Below are 20683 nucleotides of genomic sequence, written 5' to 3'. Positions count from 1 at the left end.
CTCAAGGTGGATTAACTTCTCCCATCTTTTTGTTACCCTGATCATTCATTCATTCATTCACTCATTCATAGTCCCCCTTTCTCACTGGGACTCAAGGCGGATTAACTTCTCCCCTCTTTTTGTTACCCTGATCATTCATTCATTCATTCATTCACTCATTCACAGTCCCCCTTTCTCACTGGGACTCAAGGTGCATTAACTTCTCCCCTCTTTTTGTTACCCTGATCATTCATTCATTCACTCATTCATAGTCCCCCTTTCTCACTGGGACTCAAGGCGGATTAACTTCTCCCCTCTTTTTGTTACCCTGATCATTCATTCATTCATTCACTCATTCATAGTCCCCCTTTCTCACTGGAACTCAAGGTGGATTAACTTCTCCCCTCTTTTTGTTACCCTGATCATTCATTCATTCATTCACTCATTCATAGTCCCCCTTTCTCACTGGGACTCAAGGTGGATTAACTTCTCCCATCTTTTTGTTACCCTGATCATTCATTCATTCATTCACTCATTCATAGTCCCCCTTTCTCACTGGGACTCAAGGTGGATTAACTTCTCCCCTCTTTTTGTTACCCTGATCATTCATTCATTCACTCATTCATAGTCCCCCTTTCTCACTGGGACTCAAGGTGGATTAACTTCTCCCCTCTTTTTGTTACCCTGATCATCCATTAATTCATTCATTCATTTACAGTCCTCCTTTCTCACTGGGACTCAAGGTGGACTGCACAAGGATTTGGATTGTAGACCCAGCCAGAAATCTAAAAAAACCCAAAACTGAAGCAAAGCATAAGTTAAGGGTGGACAAATTGTGGCTTGGGAGCCATGTGTGACTCTTTCACACACATTGTGTGGCACTTAAAGCCCCCACCACCCCATCAGCTGGCTTGGAGAAGACATTTCTCTCTTTAAATCACTTTGCCAAGCCAGCTGGTGGCTTGCATAATGCATTTAAAGTTGCTTTCTTTCTACCCCTCCTTCCTTCCTTCCTTCCTTCCTTCTCTAAAGGGAGCCAGTTTGGTGTAGTGGTTAAGTGTGTGGACTCTTATCTGGGAGAACCGGGTTTGATTCCCCACTCCTCCACTGGCACCTGCTGGAATGGCCTTGGGCCAGCCATAGCTCTGGCAGGAGTTGTCCTTGAAAGGGCAGCTGCTGGGAAAGCCCTCTCAGCCCCACCCACCTCACAGGGTGTCTGTTGTGGGGGGAGAAGATATAGGAGATTGTAAGCTGCTCTGAATCTCTGTTTCAGAGAGAAGGGCTGGGTATAAATCTGCAATCTTCTTCTTCTCCCTCCCTCCCTCCCTCCCTCCCTCCCTCCCTCCCTTCCTTCCTTCCTTCCTTCCTTCCTTCCTTCCTTCCTTCCTTCCTTCCTTCCTTCCTTCCTTCCTTCCTTCCTTCCTTCCTTCCTTCCTTCCTTCCTGTCTTGTGGCTCTCAAATATCTGATGCTCATGTCTTGCGGCTCTCAAACATGCGATGTTTATTCTCTGTGGCTCTTACATTAAGCGCGTTTGGCCACGGCTGGCATAAATGTTAACATGACACGTTAAACGATGTGAAATTACGTCGTCCCAGCAAGCTACACACAGTAGAATAGACCACAGTCCCTAATCATTTCTCCAAGTGAATCGTTTAGTGCTGTGCTACCCTATTGCCCGTGTAGAAAAGCCTTCTTGAATAATTCAGTTTTGCCTGTAAGTCCTCCTTGTGGATTCTTTTGTTCAGTTTTATGGAAGGATTTGAACCCAAGCCCTGAGAGTCACTTTGGTTCTAGCCCCAAGAATCTGCCTCAAAGGCGCAGATCTGTTTTTTCGGATTAGAGAGCCGATGCACTTGAAGAGTATTCCTTGGGTGATTGTCTCTTGACTTGACTGGGTATTTAGCCGTACAAATTAATCTCCTGCATTGCCTTTTAGATAGGATAATGATGCTTCCATTTGGGGGTATTGACTTTCAACGCTAATGCACTTTACTCTGCAAACTGCTGAGCCGACTGTTTTTACGACTGAAGCAGATCTGGAGTAAAATTATGACCCGTCTTTCTTTTTTTAAGAAAAGAGCACACCGCCATCTGCTGTTGATAAAGAGCATATCGAAGGACAGTTATTTTCCAAGGTGCTGGATGAGGGATAGCGTTTCCTCTGGTGATCTCCTGGAACACTCCTTTGAAATGTCTAATTTCACCCTGTCTAGCATTTTAAATCCTTAGAGCTTTCCGTTGTCATGACTTTTCTCAGAGTTTCAGAAGCTCTGGAAGGCTTCAATGGCAAGCCCCACCGAGAAAGGGGCCATCCAGAGATGGTTGATTGTCCCAGAGGGCTGGATCTCCTACATTTGTGTCAATAACAGCAGGGCTTTTTTTGTAGCAGGAACTCCTTTGCATATTAGGCCACACACCCCTGATGGAGCCAATCCTCCAAGAGCTTTCAGGGCTGTTAGCACAGGGCCTACTGTAAGCTCCAGGAAGATTGGCTACATCAAGGGGATTCGGCCTAATATGCAAAGGAGTTCCTGCTACAAAAAAGGCCCTAACAGTACCTTCTTCTCCCAGCCACAAGATGCCCCCCCCCCTTCCTCTCCTCAAGAGAAGCAGCCTTATACAGGAGGTCTGCAGGATCTCATGCTCCACGTCTTCAAATTGAGACACAGTCCTTGAGCGATAAGAGCTCCCTTTTTTTATTTTATTCTGCAGATCAGGGGTGGCCAAACTTGTTTAACATAAGAGCCACGTAGAATAAACGTCAGATGTTTGAGAGCCGCACGACAGGAAGGAAGGAGGATAGATGGGTGAGAGGGAGGAAGATAGATGGGGAAAGGGAGGAAGAGGTAGAAAGAAAGCAACTTTAACTTTAAATACATTCTCCAAGCCACAGATTTGCTTGGCTTGGAGAAGTGATTTAAAGAGACAAATGCTTTCTCCATACAGGGCAGTGAGGGGCTTCGGGGCCACACAATGTGTGTAAAAGAGCCACAGTTTGGCTGCCTGCACTCCAGATCCCCAGTGTTCCCTGGTTCCCAAGGGGAGCACTTATTTTTTCTATTGGGTAGTTGCTGTTCCTTGTCTGGGCAGATAAAAGTGATCCACCACCTATGATCCACTGAACGGAGACCCTGCTTTTTAAATTTTTTACTTACCGTATTTCTCAGACCATAAGACGCACTCCCCCCCCCAAAAAAAGTATGTGGGGGGAAGTGTGTGCGTCTTACGGAGCGAAGGGACGATAGGACGTACCTTCCTCCGAGGGGGGGGGGGGCGATCCGCTGCCTCCGCCTCCGATCCTGGCATTTCTCCCACGCCTGCCTGCCTGGCTCCAGCTCTGCTTCCAGCAAGCGCTGGGATCGCTCCACGCTGCCCCCACCGCAAACCCAGCGCTTCACGAGCACCGGCTGAGGAGGGGGCAGCGTGCTTCCTCCGTGCCTGTCTGCCTGGCTCCAGCTCTGATGCTTAAAGCAAGCGCCAGGATCGCTCCCTCCGCCCTCCGATCCCGGCGCTTGCTTTAAGCATCAGAGCTGGAGCCAGGCAGACAGGCACGGAGGAAGCAACCGCCCCCTCCGCAAACCCAGCGCTTCGCGAGCGCCGGCTGTGGAGAGGGCAGCGTGCTTCCTCCGTGCCTGTCTGCCTGGTTTCAGCTCTGATGCTTAAAGCAAGCGCCGGGATCGGAGGGCAGAGGGAGCAATCCTGGTGCTTGCTGTAAGCGTTAGAGCTGGAGTCAGGCAGGCAGGCGCAGGGGAAGCGCCGGGATCGGAGGCGGAGGCAGCGGATCGCCCCCCAGGAGGAAGGTGCGTCCTATGGTCCGGAGCGCCTTATGGACCGAAAAATACGGTACATTATTTACATTCCGCTTTTCTCAGCGGGACTCAAGGTGGATTGCACAGAGACAGTCACTCCAGTCCAGAGGACGGGGGCATTCAGCAAACAGTATAATATTAATTAGGGTTGCAGAACCAACCTGTAGTCTAAATGACGCAATAGAGGTTTACAAGGTTATGCATGGCATAGAGAAGGTAGAGAAACAAGTCCTTTTCTCCCTTTCTCACAGTATGAGAGCTCGTGGGAACTCAATGAAATTGCTGAGCAGTCAGGTTAGAACGGATAAAAGGAAGTCCTTCTTCACCCAAAAGGTGATTAACACATGGAATCCACTGCCACATGAGGTGATAACGGCTGACAGCATCGACAGCTTCAAGAGGGGATTGGATAAACATCTGGAGCAGAGATCCATCAGTGGCTGTTAGCCGCAGCGTATTGTTGGAACTCTCTGTCTGGGGCAGTGATGCTCTGTATTCTTGGTGTTGGGGGGGGGGGCACAGTGGGAGGGCTTCTAGCCCCACTGGTGGTCCTCTTGATGGCACTTGGGTTTTTTTGGCCACTTTGTGACACAGAGTGTTGGACTGGATGGGCCATTGCCCTGATCCAACATGGCTTCTCTTATGTTCTTATTAAAAACAGAACAGAAGCAAATTAAGTATTGATGCAAAAGGACATAGTAAGATCCAGCTGACAGAAAGCTCTATGCAGTAGAATAGACTACAGTCTCTAATACTTTGTCCAAGTAACTTTGCAAATCCTTTTGAACTAGTGCTGGCCTATTGTCCACGTAGAAAAGCCCCCCTTGAGTAATCCAGTTCTGCACAGTTTCCAGAAAACCAGGAGAACGGGGGCCTTCCTGACCTCCTCGGGCAGGCCGTTCCACAAAGCGGGGCCACAGCAGAGAAGGCCATGTGTACGGGCAGCTGTCGATACTGCCCCTTTTCCGGTTGGCACCTGCAGAAGAACTGCTCAGGTAAACGAAGCTATGACTGAAGATGGCAGGGATTGAACCCAAAACCTTCGTCATGCCAAGTGTGTGACCCTGAGCCCAGGCCTCTGGCTGCTGTCCCCTTTGCCTCTCACCACCTGTTGTGCTCTGTGAAGCTATTCTCGGGTAGCAGATACGCTTTAATGGATACACTTTAGCAGGGCTTCTTTTATAGCAGAAGCTCCTTTGCATATTAGGCCACACAACCCTGATGTAGCCAATCCTCCAAGAACTTACAGGGCTTTTCTTACAGGGGCTACTTTAAGCTCCAGGAAGATTTGGCTACATCATGGGTGTGTGGCCTAATACGCAAAGTGAAATGATTCTCCATCCCGTCTCCCACTGGACGGCAACTTTCGGAGAGCCAGTTTGGCGTAGCGGTTAAGTGCACAGACTCTCATCTGGGAGAACCAGGTTTGATTCCCCACTCCTCCACTTGCAGCTGCTGGAATGGCCTTGAGTCAGCCATAGCTCTCTTGTCTGGGAGAACGGGGTTTGATTCCACACTCCTCCACTTACAGCTGCTGGAATGGCCTTGGGTCAGCCATGGCTCTCGTAGGAGTTGTCCTTGAAAGGGCAGCTGCTGTAAGAGCTCGCTCAGCCCCACCTACCTCACAGGGTGTCTGTTGTGGGGGTGGGGGGAGGTAAAGGAGATTTTGAGCCACTCTGAGATTCAGAGTATAGGGCGGGATATAAATCCAATATCATCATCTTCTTCTTCTTCCTTTGTCAATAACCAGTCTCCATTACAGCACATGAAAAGCGCGGCGAACGAAAGAGGGAAATCAATGCGTCTGCAGCTTTTTAGGAAGGATCAATTATTCATAAGCCTCCTCATAAGCCTCTTCAAAACTAGATTTTGGCAAAGCATCATAGAGCAATTGATTGCCTGCTGGAAACAGGGAAGAAGCTCATGACTTGTTGGGTCTCTGACTCGTTGAGTCCGTAGTGGGAATTTTCACTGGACAGCAATGTTTTCTCAGGTTATTGAATCTTTCTTCTGGCCATTGAAGGGATGGGAAAGATCCAGAAGGTCCCTTGCCGCGTGGTTGGGAGGATCAGCATTGAGCCTTTTTGCTTGTACGGTAGAGAGGACTTATTTGGGAGAGGGAACCTGAGGAGAAAACAAGCCCCAGAGTGGATTATTCTTGTGATTCTTTTAGACTCTCTCTCTGCCCCTTGGTGCAGATGACAAAGACTCCACCAGGGGTCCCCAGACTTTTGAACCATGAGCACCTTTGGTAGGTGCGGCCACAAAATGGCTGCCGCAAGAGGTGGAACCAGTCACAAAATGGCTGCTGCAGCTTATCTTCAGTCGAGTTTATCTTCAATCAAGGAAGGGTCCTTGTGCGGAGGTGGCAGCTAACTGCCAACGCAGTGTTTTCGAAAATCTGTACGGCCAATCAGATATCCAGGTAGAAACCTTGTTAGGCAAAAGCCCCGCCTCACCCTGCCTCCTCTCAAAAACCTCTGAGCAGACACCAGAAAAGGCTAAATTCCACCAGAGCCTTCTCTGTAGCAGCCCCAACCTCCCAGAAGACATCAGGACCCTGCGGGACATATCACAGTTCCGCAGGGCCTGTAAGATTGAATTGTTCTGGATGGCATATGATATCTAAATGGGAGAGGGCTGCCACCCCACCTGGACTTACCTTGTATTGGAGAGCCAGTTTGGTGTCGTGGTTAAGTGTGGGGATTCTTATGTGGGAGAACCGGGTTTGATTCCGCACTCCTCCACTTGCAGCTGCTGGCATGGCCTTGGGTCAGCCATAGCTCTGGCAGAGGTTGTCCTTGAAAGGGCAGCTGCTGTGAGAGCCCTCTCCAGCCCCACCCACCTCACAGGGTGTCTGTTGTGGGGGAGGAAGGTAAAGGAGATTGTAGGCCGCTCTGAGACTCTGTCCTTGGAAGGGCAGTTGCTGTGAGAGCCCTCTCAGCCCCACCCACCTTACAGGGTGTTTGTTGTTGGGGAGGAAGGTAAATGAGATTGTAGGCCGCTCTGCGATTCTGTCCTTGAAAGAGCAGCAGCTGTGAGAGCCCTCTCCAGCCCCACCCACCTCTCAGGGTGTCTGTTATGGGGGAGGAAGATAAAGGAGATTGTAGGCTGCTCTGAGACTCTGTCCTTGAAAGAGCAGCAGCTGTGAGAGCCCTCTCCAGCCCCACCCACCTCACAGGGTGTCTGTTGTGGGGGAGGAAAGTAAAGGAGATTGTGAGCCGCTCTGAGACTCTTCGGAGTGGAGGGCGGGATATAAATCCGATACCTTCTTCTTCTTTCGTCTTCTATTAATATCATCCGCCTAGGATTGGATGGCCTTGGAGAGAGGATGACGCCATATGATCCGCCTATAATAGATGTAGTAGCAGCACTGTGATTTTATTGGATTGTTTTACTGTTACGGCTGTAATAGCGTTTACTAACGTTGCCTCTGTTTATTTTGTGTTGTTAGCTGCCTTGAGTCCTCGCAGAACGGGCGGGATATAAATCTAACGTAATCGACAAATACATGTTTCTCTTCGTTGCTCAGGTGAACGAAATTTACCACGACGAATCGTTGGGCGTCCACATCAACGTGGTGCTGGTGCGCATGATGATGCTAGGCTACGCCAAGGTAAATAAACCAGATGAGCAGGTCGCGTCTCTCGTTTTCTCCTTCAGATTGGTCTTGCGGGAAGGCTGGGTAGGCGAAAGAACCAGTTCATTGGCACCCGCGAGGGCTCTCAGATCACTATTGCATTCGCAATTGAACGCATATGTATATTTGGGGAATTTCCAGGCCTCTCGTGAAAGATACTAGAGGCTGGTGTGAACGTATATCTCCTTTTCCCCTATACGTTGTATTACAAGACTGCCTTTATTGGATTTGTTAAATTTAGGAGACATTAATAGATACTTCGCCGAAAAGATTTATAACATAAAATACGATAATGTTGATGATCTGTAATCTAGAGATTTATAACATAAAATACTATAATGCTGATGATATATAGTCTAGAGATAATAATCATTGACAATGTATGCGTGCTAAGAAGATTTTGTAAATGCCGACTTGTATTCTTTGAAAGCTTTATGTAGAAATAGATTAATATGTATTTTTACTTTCTATCCCCTTCTATTTCCCATTCCTAAGTTCCTGAAACTAATAAAACTTTTAAACTTCAAAGAAAGATACTAGAGGTTGTGTGTGCTGCGTGCTTGTGGAGAGGGGGCTGCCTTAAGAACATAAAAAGATCCCTGCTGGGTCAGACCAGTGGTTATAATATTTATATGAACATATGAAGCTGCCTTATACTGAATCAGACCCTCAGTCCATCAAAGTCAATATTGTCTACTCAGACTGGCAGCGGCTCTCCAGGGTCTCAAGCTGAGGTTTTTCCACGCCTACGTGCCTGGACCCTTTTTAGTTGGAGATGCCAGGGATTGAACCTGGGACCTTCTGCTTACCAAGCCACCGTCCCTCCCCTAGTCATCTAGTCCATCATCCTGTCTCAAATGGTGGCCAACCAGCTCCTCTGGAAGTCCAATGAAAGGGCATAAAGGCCGAGGCCTTCCCCTGAAGAGAGCCAGTTTGGTGTAGTGGTTAAGTCTGCGGACTCTTATCTGGGAGAACCGGGTTTGATTCCCCACTCCTCCACTTGCAGCTGCTGGAATGGCCTTGGTGCAGCTATAGTTCTGGCAGAGGTTGCCCTTGAAAGGGCAGCTGCTGTGAGAGCCCTCTCAGCCCCACCCACCTCACAGGGTGTCTGTTCTGGGGGAAGGAGATCAAGGGGATTGTAAGCCACCCTGAGACGCTGATTCAGAGAGAAGGGTATAAATCTGCGGTCTTCTTCTTCTTCTTCTGATGCTGCTTCCTGGCTCTGAGATTCAGAGGATTAGTGCCTCCGAATGGGGAGGTTCCTCTCAGTCACCAGGGCTACAGCACCCACTGATAGACTTATCCTCCATGAATCTATCTAATCCCCCTTTAAAGCTGTTTGTTCCAGCGTCCATCACTACATCCTCTGGCAGCGAATTCCACATTGTATTCACTCTCTGTGTAAACCAGTGTTTCCTTTTGTCCATCTTGAACCTACTGCCCATCAGCTTCTCACAAGGGGTTGTTGTTTCATAAGAGCGGCACCTTCATCCCAGTGAGTTATGTACAGTAACCACTGGAAGCAATAAAACTCTCACATGAAGCGTATATAAATGCGTTCTTTTAGTGCAAACTAATTGAAACAGAACTAAGGAACACTAAATGCTCAGTACTTGAAATTTCCTCACAAAGTCTCTCAACCGTCTTTTAAGAATAACAGCCTCTTCAAAGTAGATGTAATACATGTGTGGTCTCTTAGTGTTCCACTCGTGATGGTACGGAGAGAATAAGGAACCGCTTTTGAAAGGAATCCTCACGGTTTCGCTTATCAGTTCTTCTTCAGCCTCTTTCTCCCGACGTTACACAGAGCCACAACACAATTCTTTACAGCATGGATCAATGCATGCTCTCATCTGTTGCTACCGGCTCTCCATGAGGATTCCTTTCAAAAGTGGTCCATACCATCACGAGTGGAACACTAAGAGATTAAAGACGCCGCCCACATCTTTACTACATCTACTTTGAAGAGGCTGTTATTCTTAAAAGATGGTTGAGAGACTTTGTGGGGAAATTTCAGGTTTTGGGCATTTAGTGTTCCTTAGTTCTGTTTCATTTGGTTTGCACTAAAAGAACGCATTTATACACGCTTTGTGTGAGAGTTTTATAAGCAAAGCTCAGCTGTATGGCTGCAGCCGTCTCCTGTAGACAGCCTTCCTTTTGCTGAGCATTGCCCTGCAGGGGAGGGGCTGTGGCTCAGTGGTGAAGCATCTGCTCGGCATGCAGAAGGTCCCTGGTTCAATCCCCAGCATCTCCAGTCAGGGATCAGGCAGCAGGCGATGGGAAAAACCTCCACCTGAAAAACCTGGAGAGTTGCTGACCAACTGAATAGCCAGTGCTGAATTTGATGGACCAAGGGTCTGATTCAGTACAAGGCAGCTTCATGTGCATTTGTCTGTGCTTCCTTTTCTGCTTCCCACCCACCCATTTACCTACCTTTGGAGAGGGCCCATGGCTCAGAGGTGGCCAAACTTGCTTAACGTAAGAGCCACATAGAATAAACGCCAGATGTCTGAGAGCCACAAGGCATGAATGTCAGATGTTTGAGAGCCACAAGGAAGGAAGGAAGGAAGGAAGGAAGGAAGGAAGGAAGGAAGGAAGGAAGGAAGGAAGGAAGGAAGGAAGGAAAATAGATGGGGAAGAGAGAGGTGGAAAGAAAGCAATTTTAACTTCAAATGCATTCTCCAAGCTGCCAGCATGATTTAAAGAGAGAAACGCCTTCTCCTAGTTGGACAGTGGGGTGGTGGGGGCTTTGAAGGCCACACAGTATGTGTGAAAGAGCCACATGTGGCTATCGAGCTGCAATTTGGCCACCGGTGGCATAAATGGTAGAACACCTGCTTGGCGTGCAGAAGGAACTAGGTTCTGTCCCCAGCATCTCTAGCTCAGGATCAGGCAGCAGGCCAAGCTAAACATCTCCACCGGTCTGAGACTACAGTACCTTGGTAGACCAACAGTAGGATTCAGTGCAACGCAGCTTCTAGTCCTACTCTGACTTACACATCGCATTGCCTTAGTCCATCAGCCTGATCGAGCGAGGAAATCCATCCAGGAGCCTGGAGAACGTTTGCCGTTGGGCGTACCAGCAGCAGCGGGCCGACCTCAAGCATTCTGAGCACCACGACCATGCCATCTTTCTCACCAGGCAAGATTTTGGACCGGCTGGAATGCAAGGTATTGCAGCCAAGTGGGTTTGTAATACTGTCTCTCGCTTCATTCGGATTGCCATCGCATTACTCCACAGAGCGTTTGGGCTTCCATTTTTAAGGCCGAAAGCAAAGGGATCTCGTACGGGTGGATCATTTAGGGGAAAGAAGAAGGTATATCACCTTCTGCTCCAGTCACATATAACATTGTTTCAGTCTCTGCTGTGCTGTCAAAAGACTGCGATTTCAAGGAATCCTCCACTCCCATTCTTCCACCAGGTTATGCTCCGGTTACCGGCATGTGTCACCCGGTCAGAAGCTGCACCCTTAACCATGAAGATGGGTTTTCTTCAGCTTTTGTGGTCGCCCACGAAACTGGACATGTGTAAGTCTTGCAATAGAATAAGGGCTGGCAACTCAAACTGGAGTTTTCTGACTTTCCCAGTTCCCAACTGAAAGACAAGAGGTTTGTGGAGGACACAGTGATGACGGCGAGGGGCTCACTGGAAGACCCTCTGCTTTCATTGCCCTCTATCCTAGGTGTAACAAGGTTGTCTCAGTGGTAGAGCCTGTGATTGATACACAGAAGGTCCCAGGTTCACTGGAAGAAACCTCTGCTTTCATTGCCCTCCATCCTAGGTGTAACAAGGTTGTCTCAGTGGTAGAGCCTCTGATTGACACACAGAAGGTCCCAGGTTCACTGGAAGAAACCTCTGCTTTCATTGCCCTCCATCCTAGGTGTAGCAAGGTTGTCTCAGTGGTAGAGCCTCTGATTGACACACAGAAGGTCCCAGGTTCAATCCCCAGCATCACCAGTTCAAAGGACCAAGCAGTAGGTGCTGGGAAAGATCTGGAAATCCTGAAGACATGCTTCCAATCTGAGTAGACAATTATGACCTTGCTGGATCGAGCCAATTCAGTACAAGGTAGCTTCATAGGTTCATGTGACCATGACATAGGTAAATCCTGAAGTCTTTATGGAGCCAAGCGTGTTTTCAAGCCTAGCACGGCTTTTTTTTGTTTTGTAGCAGGAACTCCTTGACATATTAGGCCACACACCCCGATGTAGCCAGTCCTCCAAGAGCTTACAGTAGAAGAAGATATTGGATTTATATCCCGCCCTTCACTCTGAATCTCAGTCTCAAAGCGGACACAATCACCTTTACCTTCCTCCCCCACAACAAACACCCTGTGAGGTAGGTGGGACTGAGAGAGCTCTTGCAGCAGCTGCCCTTTCAAGGGCAACTCTGCGAGAGCTATGGCTAACCCAAGGCCATTCCAGCAGCTGCAAGTGAAGGAGTGGGGAATCAAACCCAGTTCTCCCAGATAAGAGTCCACACACTTAACCACTACACCAAACTGGTTCTTAGTAGGCCCAAGAGCCCTGTAAGCTATTCGAGGATTGGCTATATCAGGGTGGCGTGGCCTAATATCAGGGTGGGAGAGCCAGTTTGGTGTAGTGGTTAAGTGTGCAGACTCTTATCTAGAAGAACTGGGTTTGATTCCCCACTCCTCCACTTATAGCTGCTAGAATGGCCTTGGGTCAGCCATAGCTCTGACAGAGGTTGTCCTTGAAAGGGCAGCTGCTGTGAGAGCCCTCTCAGCCCCACCCACCTCTCAGGGTGTCTATTGTGAGGAGAGAAGATAAAGGAGATTGTAGGCCGCTCTGAGACTCTGCTCTTGAAAGGGCAGCAGCTGTGAGAGTCCTCTCAGCTCCACCCACCTAACAGGGTGTTGTGGGGGAAGAAGATAATGGAAATTGTAGGCCGCTCTGACACTCTTCGGAGTGGAGGGAAGGACATAAATCCAATATCTTCATCTACCTCACAGGGTGTTTGTTGTGGTGGGGGGGAGGGAAAGGAGATTGTGAGCAGCTCTGAGACTCTTCGGAGTGGAGGGCGGGATATAAATCCAATATCTTCTTCTTCTTTTAGTATGCAAAGGAGTTCCTGTTACAAAAAAAGCCCTGAAGCCTAGTATGGTAAACTTTTGAAGAGCCAAAGAACAGATTGTTCAGCCTGCATGTGTATATGTAGAAATCACAGTTTCTCCCCTTTTAATTTCTTTGGTTCTAGGCTGGGAATGGAACACGACGGGCAAGGGAACCGGTGCGGGGACGAGACAGCCATGGGAAGCGTCATGGCCCCGTTGGTGCAAGCAGCCTTCCACCGTTACCACTGGTCCCGCTGCAGTGGCCAGGAACTTAAGAGATACCTGCAGTAAGAATTCGCCTGTGGCTCGCAAATGCTATGCTCTGAGCGGCTGACGATGTGGAGAGCTCGCTTCCCGGTCAAGCGTGGGACTAGGATGAGTTTAGAATCTCTATGCAAGCTCATCTGATTACTGTTCCCCTTATTGACTTTCAGCAGCCCCGTGGCGCAGAGTGGTAAAGCAGCAGTACTGCAGTACTGTGGTCTGAACTCTCTGCTCACGACCTGAGTTCGATTCCGGCGGAAGCTGGATTCAGGTATCCGGCCCAAGGTTGCCTTCCATCCTTCCGAGGTCGGTAAAACGAGTCCCCAGCTTGCTGGGGGGAAAAGTGTAGATGACTGGGGAAGGCAATGGCAAACCACCCTGTAAAAAAGTCTGCCGTGAAAACGTTGTGAAAGCAACATCACCCCAGAGTTGGAAACGACTGGTGCTTACACAGGGGACCTTTCCTTTTTTTCCTATTGTCTTTTCTCTAACCTATTTCAGTGTTCCTCCCTCCCTCCCTTCCTCTTTGGTTCCTATATGCATGCCAATGTCGTGTGGTGATTAATGTTTCAGACTAGGAGCTCGTCTGCATTCTTGTTTTTGACACTTGTGTGTCCCTGTCGCTTTGCGTATTCTTTTCCAGGGGTGTGTTTTGCTCCCCCTAGTGGCCGATTTGATATGATATTGCTGTATGTCTGGCAGAAGAGCCCTAGGTTCTGGGTTCAAATGATTACTCTCCCATGACTCTCATGGAGTGATCTTGGGCCAGACACTCTCTCTCACTCTCACTTACCTCACGGGATTGTAGTGCGGATGAAATGAGACAGAACTACGTCTGTCGCACAGTGTCTTCGAGAAAGGCTGGGATAAAATGCACTGGATAGGTAGATCCTTGGAATTCCTACCTCTCTGAATGTACCAGTCCCTTTCATCTTCTCCTCCAAGACTTTGCTCAAGGCAGTCTTCTCCAGCTGTTTCATCTAAGTTGTGTCCTTTTTCTACACTTCACAGGGTAGTTGTCAGGGGAAGACAAGGAGGAAAGGAAAACCGTATGTGTCCCTCTATGCTTCTTGAAGGAGGAAAGATATGATAAAATATAATCAGCAAATCCAGGGAATGTTGTATCAAACATAACAGTGGGAGAGCCACCAACGTTCACTAAAGAGTTGTTTTTTATGCCACACACATCCTTCCATTAGCAGCGATTTTCCATGGGATCTAAGCTCTTGGACTGATGGAGTAAGGAAGTCCCCAAACTATACAAACTAGGGAGGGATGGTGGCTCAGTGGTAGAACATCTGCTTGGTAAGCAGAAGGTCCCAGGCTCAATCCCCGGCATCTCCAACTAAAAGGGTCCAGGCAAATAGGTGTGAAAAACCTTAGCTCGAGACCCTGGAGAGGCAAGGGACAGTGGCTCAGTGGTAGAGCATCTGCTTGGTAAGCAGAAGGTCCCAGGTTCAATCCCCGGCATCTCCAACTAAAAAGGGTCAAGGCAAATAGGCATGGAAAACCTCAGCTTGAGACCCTGGAGAGCCGCTGCCAGTCTGAGTAGACAATACCGACTTGGATGGACCGAGGGTCTGAATCGGTATAAGGCAGCTTCATATGTTCATGTTTGGAGAGGGACAGTGATGCACTGGTAGAGCATCTGCTTGGTAAGCAGAAGGTCCCAGGTTCAATCCCTGGCATCTCCAACTAAAAAGGGTCAAGGCAAATAGGCATGAAAAACCTCAGCTTGAAACCCTGGAGAGCCACTGCCAGTCTGAGTAGACAATACTGACTTTGATGGATTCAGTATAAGGCAGCTTCATATGTTCATATGGTCATGCCTGGAAGTCATGGGAACTCTGGAGGCTCCTACTGGGGAAGTGGTTCAGTGGTTCAGAGAAGTGGTTTAATATATCCTGCCTCTGCCTCCCTGTCCTGGTATTCCAAGAAGGTCTCCCATCCAAGTACTTACGAGAGTTGGCCCTGCTTAACTTCCATAATCTTAACTTCCGAGATCAGGCTTGCCTGGACACCCAAACTAACCAGTTTACATAAACTAGAAGATGATCTAAACTGAGAAACATTTTCATGATGCACATTTGAGCGAAGGGAACTGTCGATGCTAAAAAGCTTCCTTTCCTTGTTGACCCCAAGGTTACGGTCAGGCCGCCGGCCAGTCATTCCACCGTTTGCTCTTCCCACAGCTCCTATGACTGTCTCCTCGACGACCCCTTCGAACACGATTGGCCCAAACTTCCAGAGCTGCCAGGCATCAACTATTCGATGGACGAACAGTGCCGCTTCGACTTTGGAGCGGGCTACAAAATGTGCACAGCGGTATGTCCCTGGAAAGATTAAATGTTTAACAACTTGACGCTCTTCGGGAGGTGCAGCATTGGTTGGCAGAAGTAAAACGGTGGAGGAGGAAACTATCTCCGTGAATTGTGGTGCTCATACCGTGAAGACTGTGGCTGAGTTAATTTGGAACACGGTTCGCCCGGGACAACCATTATCCCATTGTTATTTTCCTTTTACACAGCACCTTCCGTGCGCTCAAAGAGGTAGCCTAGGTTAAGGAACAACGGTATGTTCGCGGCATGTTTCCGTTTCTTAAAGGGGAAATGCAATTTCAACGAAGCAAAAAATTCGGTCTGTCCCCGAAACAATGGACAACTGGTGCGAAAAATCAATCTGTAGCTGAGGCTCTTTAGCGCAGGTGTTAAGCCTCAAAGCGATCAAATCCCTGCATGATGCCAAAAGACGTTTGCAGGAACACGACTCCGAGGAAGCTGTGCCATGATGACCTGCATCCAGGGCTCTTTTTCTAGCAGGAGCTCCTCTGCATATTAGGCCACGCCCCCTGATGTAGCCACTTGCACCTGCTGGCATGGCCTTGGGTCAGCCATAGCACTGGCAGAGGTTGTCCTTGAAAGGGCAGCTGCTGTGAGAGCCCTCTCAGCCCCACCCACCTCACAGGGTGTCTGTTGTGGGGGAGGAAGGTAAAGGAGATTGTGAGCCGCTCTGAGACTCTCCGGAGTGGAGGGCAGGATATAAATCCAATATCTTCATCTACCTCACAGGGTGTCTGTTGTGGGAGAGGAAGGTAAAGGAGATTGTGAGCTGCTCTGAGACTCTGTCCTTGAAAGGGCAGCTGCTGTGAGAGCCCTCTCCAGCCCCACCCACCTCACAGGGTGTCTGTTGTGGGGGAGGAGGATAAAGGAGATTGTGAGCCGCTCTGAGACTCTTCGGAGTGGAGGGCGGGATATAAATCCAATATCTTCATCTCCCTCACAGGGTGTCTGTTGTGGGGGAGGAAGGGAAAGGAGATTGTGAGCCGCTCTGAGACTCTTTGGAGTGGAGGGCGGGATATAAATCCAATATCTTCATCTCCCTCACAGGGTGTCTGTTGTGGGGGGGGGGGAGGTAAAGGAGATTGTGAGCCGCTCTGAGACTCTTCGGAGTGGAGGGCAGGATATAAATCCAATATCTTCATCTACCTCACAGGGTGTCTGTTGTGGGGGGGGGGAAGGTAAAGGAGATTGAGAGCCGCTCTGAGACTCTTCGGAGTGGAGGGCGGGATATAAATCCAATATCTTCATCTACCTCACAGGGTGTCTGTTGTGGGGGGGGGGGAGGTAAAGGAGATTGTGAGCCACTCTGAGACTCTTCGGAGTGGAGGGCGGGATATAAATCCAATATCTTCATCTACCTCACAGGGTGTCTGTTGTGGGGGAGGAAGGTAAAGGAGATTGTAGGCCGCTCTGAGACTCTTGAGTGGAGGGCGGAATATAAATCCAATGTCGTCTTCTTCTCCTTCAATCATCCCGGAGCTTACTGTAGAATCATATAATCATATAGTTGGAAGGGACCTCCAGGGTCATCTAGTCCAACCCCCTGCACAATGCAGGACCCACAAATACCTACCCCAAATTCACAGGATCTTCATCGCTGTCAGATGGCCATCTAGCCTCTGTTTAAAAACCTCCAAGGAAGGAGAGCCCACCACTTCCCGAGGAAGCCTGTTCCACTGAGGAATCGCTCTAACGGTCAGGAAGTTCTTTTGATTTAATTTCAACCCGTTGGTTCTGGTCCTACCTTCTGGGGCCACAGAAAACAATTCCACACCATCCTCTATATGACAGCCCTTCAAGTACTTGAAGACGGTGATCATATCACCTCTCAGCCGCCTCCTCTCCAGGCTAAACATCCCCAGCTCCTTCAACCTTTCCTCATAGGACATGGTCTCCTGACCCCTCACCCCTCCAGACCCCTCACCATCGTCATCCTCCTCTAGACCCATTCCAGCTTGTCTGTATCCTTCTTAAAATGTGGTGCCCAAAACTGAACACAGTACTCCAGGTGAGGTCTTACCAGAGCAGAGTAAAGCGATACCATCACATCACGTGATCTGGACACTAGACTTCTGTTGATACAGCCCAGAATTGAATTGCCCTGCACTAAGAGCCCTCTAAGCTCTTGGAGGATTGGCTACATCGGGGGGGGGGGCATGGCCTAATATGCAGAGGAGCTCCTGCTAGAAAAAGAGCCCTACCTGCATCAATTAAGCTCCCCAGGCTTGGAGACGGAAGCTGTGCACTCTTGGAGCTAACCCCAAAGGGCCATATGTGGAGAAATCCTCCAACTGAACCAGAACTGGGACAATTCTCCTTTATAGTCCCTGTGTCATCACACTCTGTAAACCGAGTGACCGTGGTGAGGGTCAGGCTTCTCCTGAGACAGGCTATTTGTCTGTCAAGCGCAGTATGAATTAAGAACATAAGAGAAGCCAGGTTGGATCAGATCAATGGCCCATCCAGTCCAACACTCTGTGTCACATAAGAACACAAGAGAAGCCATGTTGGATCAGGCCAGTGGCCCATCCATTCCAACACTCTGAGTCACATAAGAGAAGCCACGTTGGATCAGGCCAAAGGCCCATCCAGTCCAACACTCTGTGTCTCATAAGAGAAGCCATGTTGGATCAGGTCAATGGCCCATCCAGTCCAACACTCTGTGTCTCATAAGAACATAAGAGAAGCCATGTTGGATCAGGCCAGTGGCCCATCCAGTCCAACACTCTGTGTCACATAAGAACATAAGAGAAGCCACGCTGGATCAGGCCAAAGGCCCATCCAGTCCAACACTCTGTGTCACATAAGAACATAAGAGAAGCCATGTTGGATCAGGTCAATGGACCCTCCAGTCCAACACTCTGTGTCACATAAGAACATAAGAGAAGCCCTGTTGGATCAGGTCAATGGCCCATCCAGTCCAACACTCTGTGTCACATAAGAGCATAAGAGAAGCCATGTTGGATCAGGTCAATGGCCCATCCAGTCCAACACTCTGTGTCACATAAGAACATAAGAGAAGCCCTGTTGGATCAGGTCAATGGCCCATCCAGTCCAACACTCTGTGTCACATAAGAACATGAGAAGCCCTGTTGGATCAGGTCAATGGCCCCTCCAGTCCAACACTCTGTGTCACATAAGAGCATAAGAGAAGCCATGTTGGATCAGGTCAATGGCCCATCCAGTCCAACACTCTGTGTCACATAAGAACATAAGAGAAGCCCTGTTGGATCAGGTCAATGGCCCATCCAGTCCAACACTCTGTGTCACATAAGAACATAAGAGAAGCCCTTTTGGATCAGGTCAATGGCCCCTCCAGTCCAACACTCTGTGTCACATAAGAGCATAAGAGAAGCCATGTTGGATCAGGTCAATGGCCCCTCCAGTCCAACACTCTGTGTCACATAAGAACATAAGAGAAGCCCTGTTGGATCAGGTCAATGGCCCATCCAGTCCAACACTCTGTGTCACATAAGAACATAAGAGAAGCCCTGTTGGATCAGGTCAATGGCCCCTCCAGTGCAACACTCTGTGTCACATAAGAACATAAGAGAAGCCCTGTTGGATCAGGTCAATGGCCCCTCCAGTCCAACACTCTGTGTCACATAAGAGCGTAAGAGAAGCCCTGTTGGATCAGGTCAATGGCCCATCCAGTCCAACACTCTGTCACATAAGAGAAGCCCTGTTGGATCAGGTCAATGGCCCATCCAGTCCAACACTCTGTGTCACATAAGAACATAAGAGAAGCCCTGTTGGATCAGGTCAATGGCCCCTCCAGTCCAACACTCTGTGTCACATAAGAACATAAGAGAAGCCCTGTTGGATCAGGTCAATGGCCCCTCCAGTCCAACACTCTGTGTCACATAAGAGCATAAGAGAAGCCATGTTGGATCAGGTCAATGGCCCATCCAGTCCAACACTCTGTGTCACATAAGAACATAAGAGAAGCCCTGTTGGATCAGGTCAATGGCCCATCCAGTCCAACACTCTGTGTCACATAAGAACATAAGAGAAGCCCTGTTGGATCAGGTCAATGGCCCCTCCAGTGCAACACTCTGTGTCACATAAGAACATAAGAGAAGCCCTGTTGGATCAGGTCAATGGCCCCTCCAGTCCAACACTCTGTGTCACATAAGAGCGTAAGAGAAGCCCTGTTGGATCAGGTCAATGGCCCATCCAGTCCAACACTCTGTCACATAAGAGAAGCCCTGTTGGATCAGGTCAATGGCCCATCCAGTCCAACACTCTGTGTCACATAAGAACATAAGAGAAGCCCTGTTGGATCAGGTCAATGGCCCCTCCAGTCCAACACTCTGTGTCACATAAGAACATAAGAGAAGCCCTGTTGGATCAGGTCAATGGCCCCTCCAGTCCAACACTCTGTGTCACATAAGAGCATAAGAGAAGCCATGTTGGATCAGGTCAATGGCCCATCCAGTCCAACACTCTGTGTCACATAAGGACATAAGAGAAGCCCTGTTGGATCAGGTCAATGGCCCATCCCGTCCAACACTCTGTGTCACATAAGAGCATAAGAGAAGCCCTGTTGGATCAGGTCAATGGCCCATCCAGTCCAACACTCTGTGTCACATAAGAACATAAGAGAAGCCCTGTTGGATCAGGTCAATGGCCCTTCCAGTCCAACACTCTGTGTCACATAAGAACATAAGAGAAGCCCTGTTGGATCAGGTCAATGGCCCCTCCAGTCCAACACTCTGTGTCACATAAGAGCATAAGAGAAGCCATGTTGGATCAGGTCAATGGCCCCTCCAGTCCAACACTCTGTGTCACATAAGAACATAAGAACAGGTCAATGGCCCATCCCGTCCAACACTCTGTGTCACATAAGAGCATAAGAGAAGCCATGTTGGATCAGGCCAATGGCCCCTCCAGTCCAACACTCTGTGTCACATAAGAGCATAAGAGAAGCCATGTTGGATCAGGTCAATGGCCCATCCAGTCCAGCACTCTGTGTTATACAGTGGCCAAAAAAACCAAGTGCCATCAAGAGGTCCACCAGTGGGGCTAGAAGCCCTCCCACTATGCTCCTCCCCAAGCACCACGAATACAGAGCATCACTGCCCCAGCAGAGCTGTGACTAACAACAGTTCTGCAAGGTCTCAAGGAGACAGCTCTTGTTGCTTGAGATCCTTCAACTGGGGATGCCAGGGATTGATCCTGGGCAGGGCCCTTTTTTTTGTAGCAGGAACTCCTTTGCCTATTAGGCCACACCCTCTGATGTAGCCAATCTTCCAAGAGCTTACAGGGCTCTTCGTACAGGGCCTACAGTAAGTTCTTGGAGGATTGGCTACATCAGGGGTGTGTGGCCTAATATGCAAAGGAGTTCCTGCGACAAAAAAAGCCCTGATCCTGGGACCTTCTGCATGCAAACTGTGCTTTCAGCTACTGTGCTATGGCCCTTTCTCTGATGGAAACGTGCCATCGAAAGACTTTTGTGGGGAATGGTAATATTGTGTCCCCAAATTGAGAGGTGATATGATCACCATCTTCAAGTCCTTGAAGGGCTGTCATCTAGAGGATGGTGTGGAATTGTTTTCTGTGGCCCCAGAAGGTA

General features: G+C 49.0%; 1 protein-coding gene across 1 annotated transcript in view; it reads left to right on the top strand.

Annotated features, from left to right (window-relative positions):
• The window catches only part of ADAMTS3 (ADAM metallopeptidase with thrombospondin type 1 motif 3), a 205460-nt gene that overhangs the window by 105694 nt on the left and 79083 nt on the right, over nucleotides 1-20683 (top strand). The window contains exons 5-9 of the mRNA XM_060247412.1: nucleotides 7323-7406; nucleotides 10445-10601; nucleotides 10853-10958; nucleotides 12649-12792; nucleotides 14962-15094. Coding sequence (XP_060103395.1) covers nucleotides 7323-7406; nucleotides 10445-10601; nucleotides 10853-10958; nucleotides 12649-12792; nucleotides 14962-15094 — 624 coding nt within the window. The remainder of the gene's footprint in view (nucleotides 1-7322; nucleotides 7407-10444; nucleotides 10602-10852; nucleotides 10959-12648; nucleotides 12793-14961; nucleotides 15095-20683) is intronic.

Source organism: Heteronotia binoei, chromosome 9 (genome assembly GCF_032191835.1).
Source record: "Heteronotia binoei isolate CCM8104 ecotype False Entrance Well chromosome 9, APGP_CSIRO_Hbin_v1, whole genome shotgun sequence".
In the NCBI taxonomy this organism is placed as follows: domain Eukaryota; kingdom Metazoa; phylum Chordata; class Lepidosauria; order Squamata; family Gekkonidae; genus Heteronotia; species Heteronotia binoei.
This window is presented reverse-complemented; position numbering and strand designations above follow the sequence as displayed.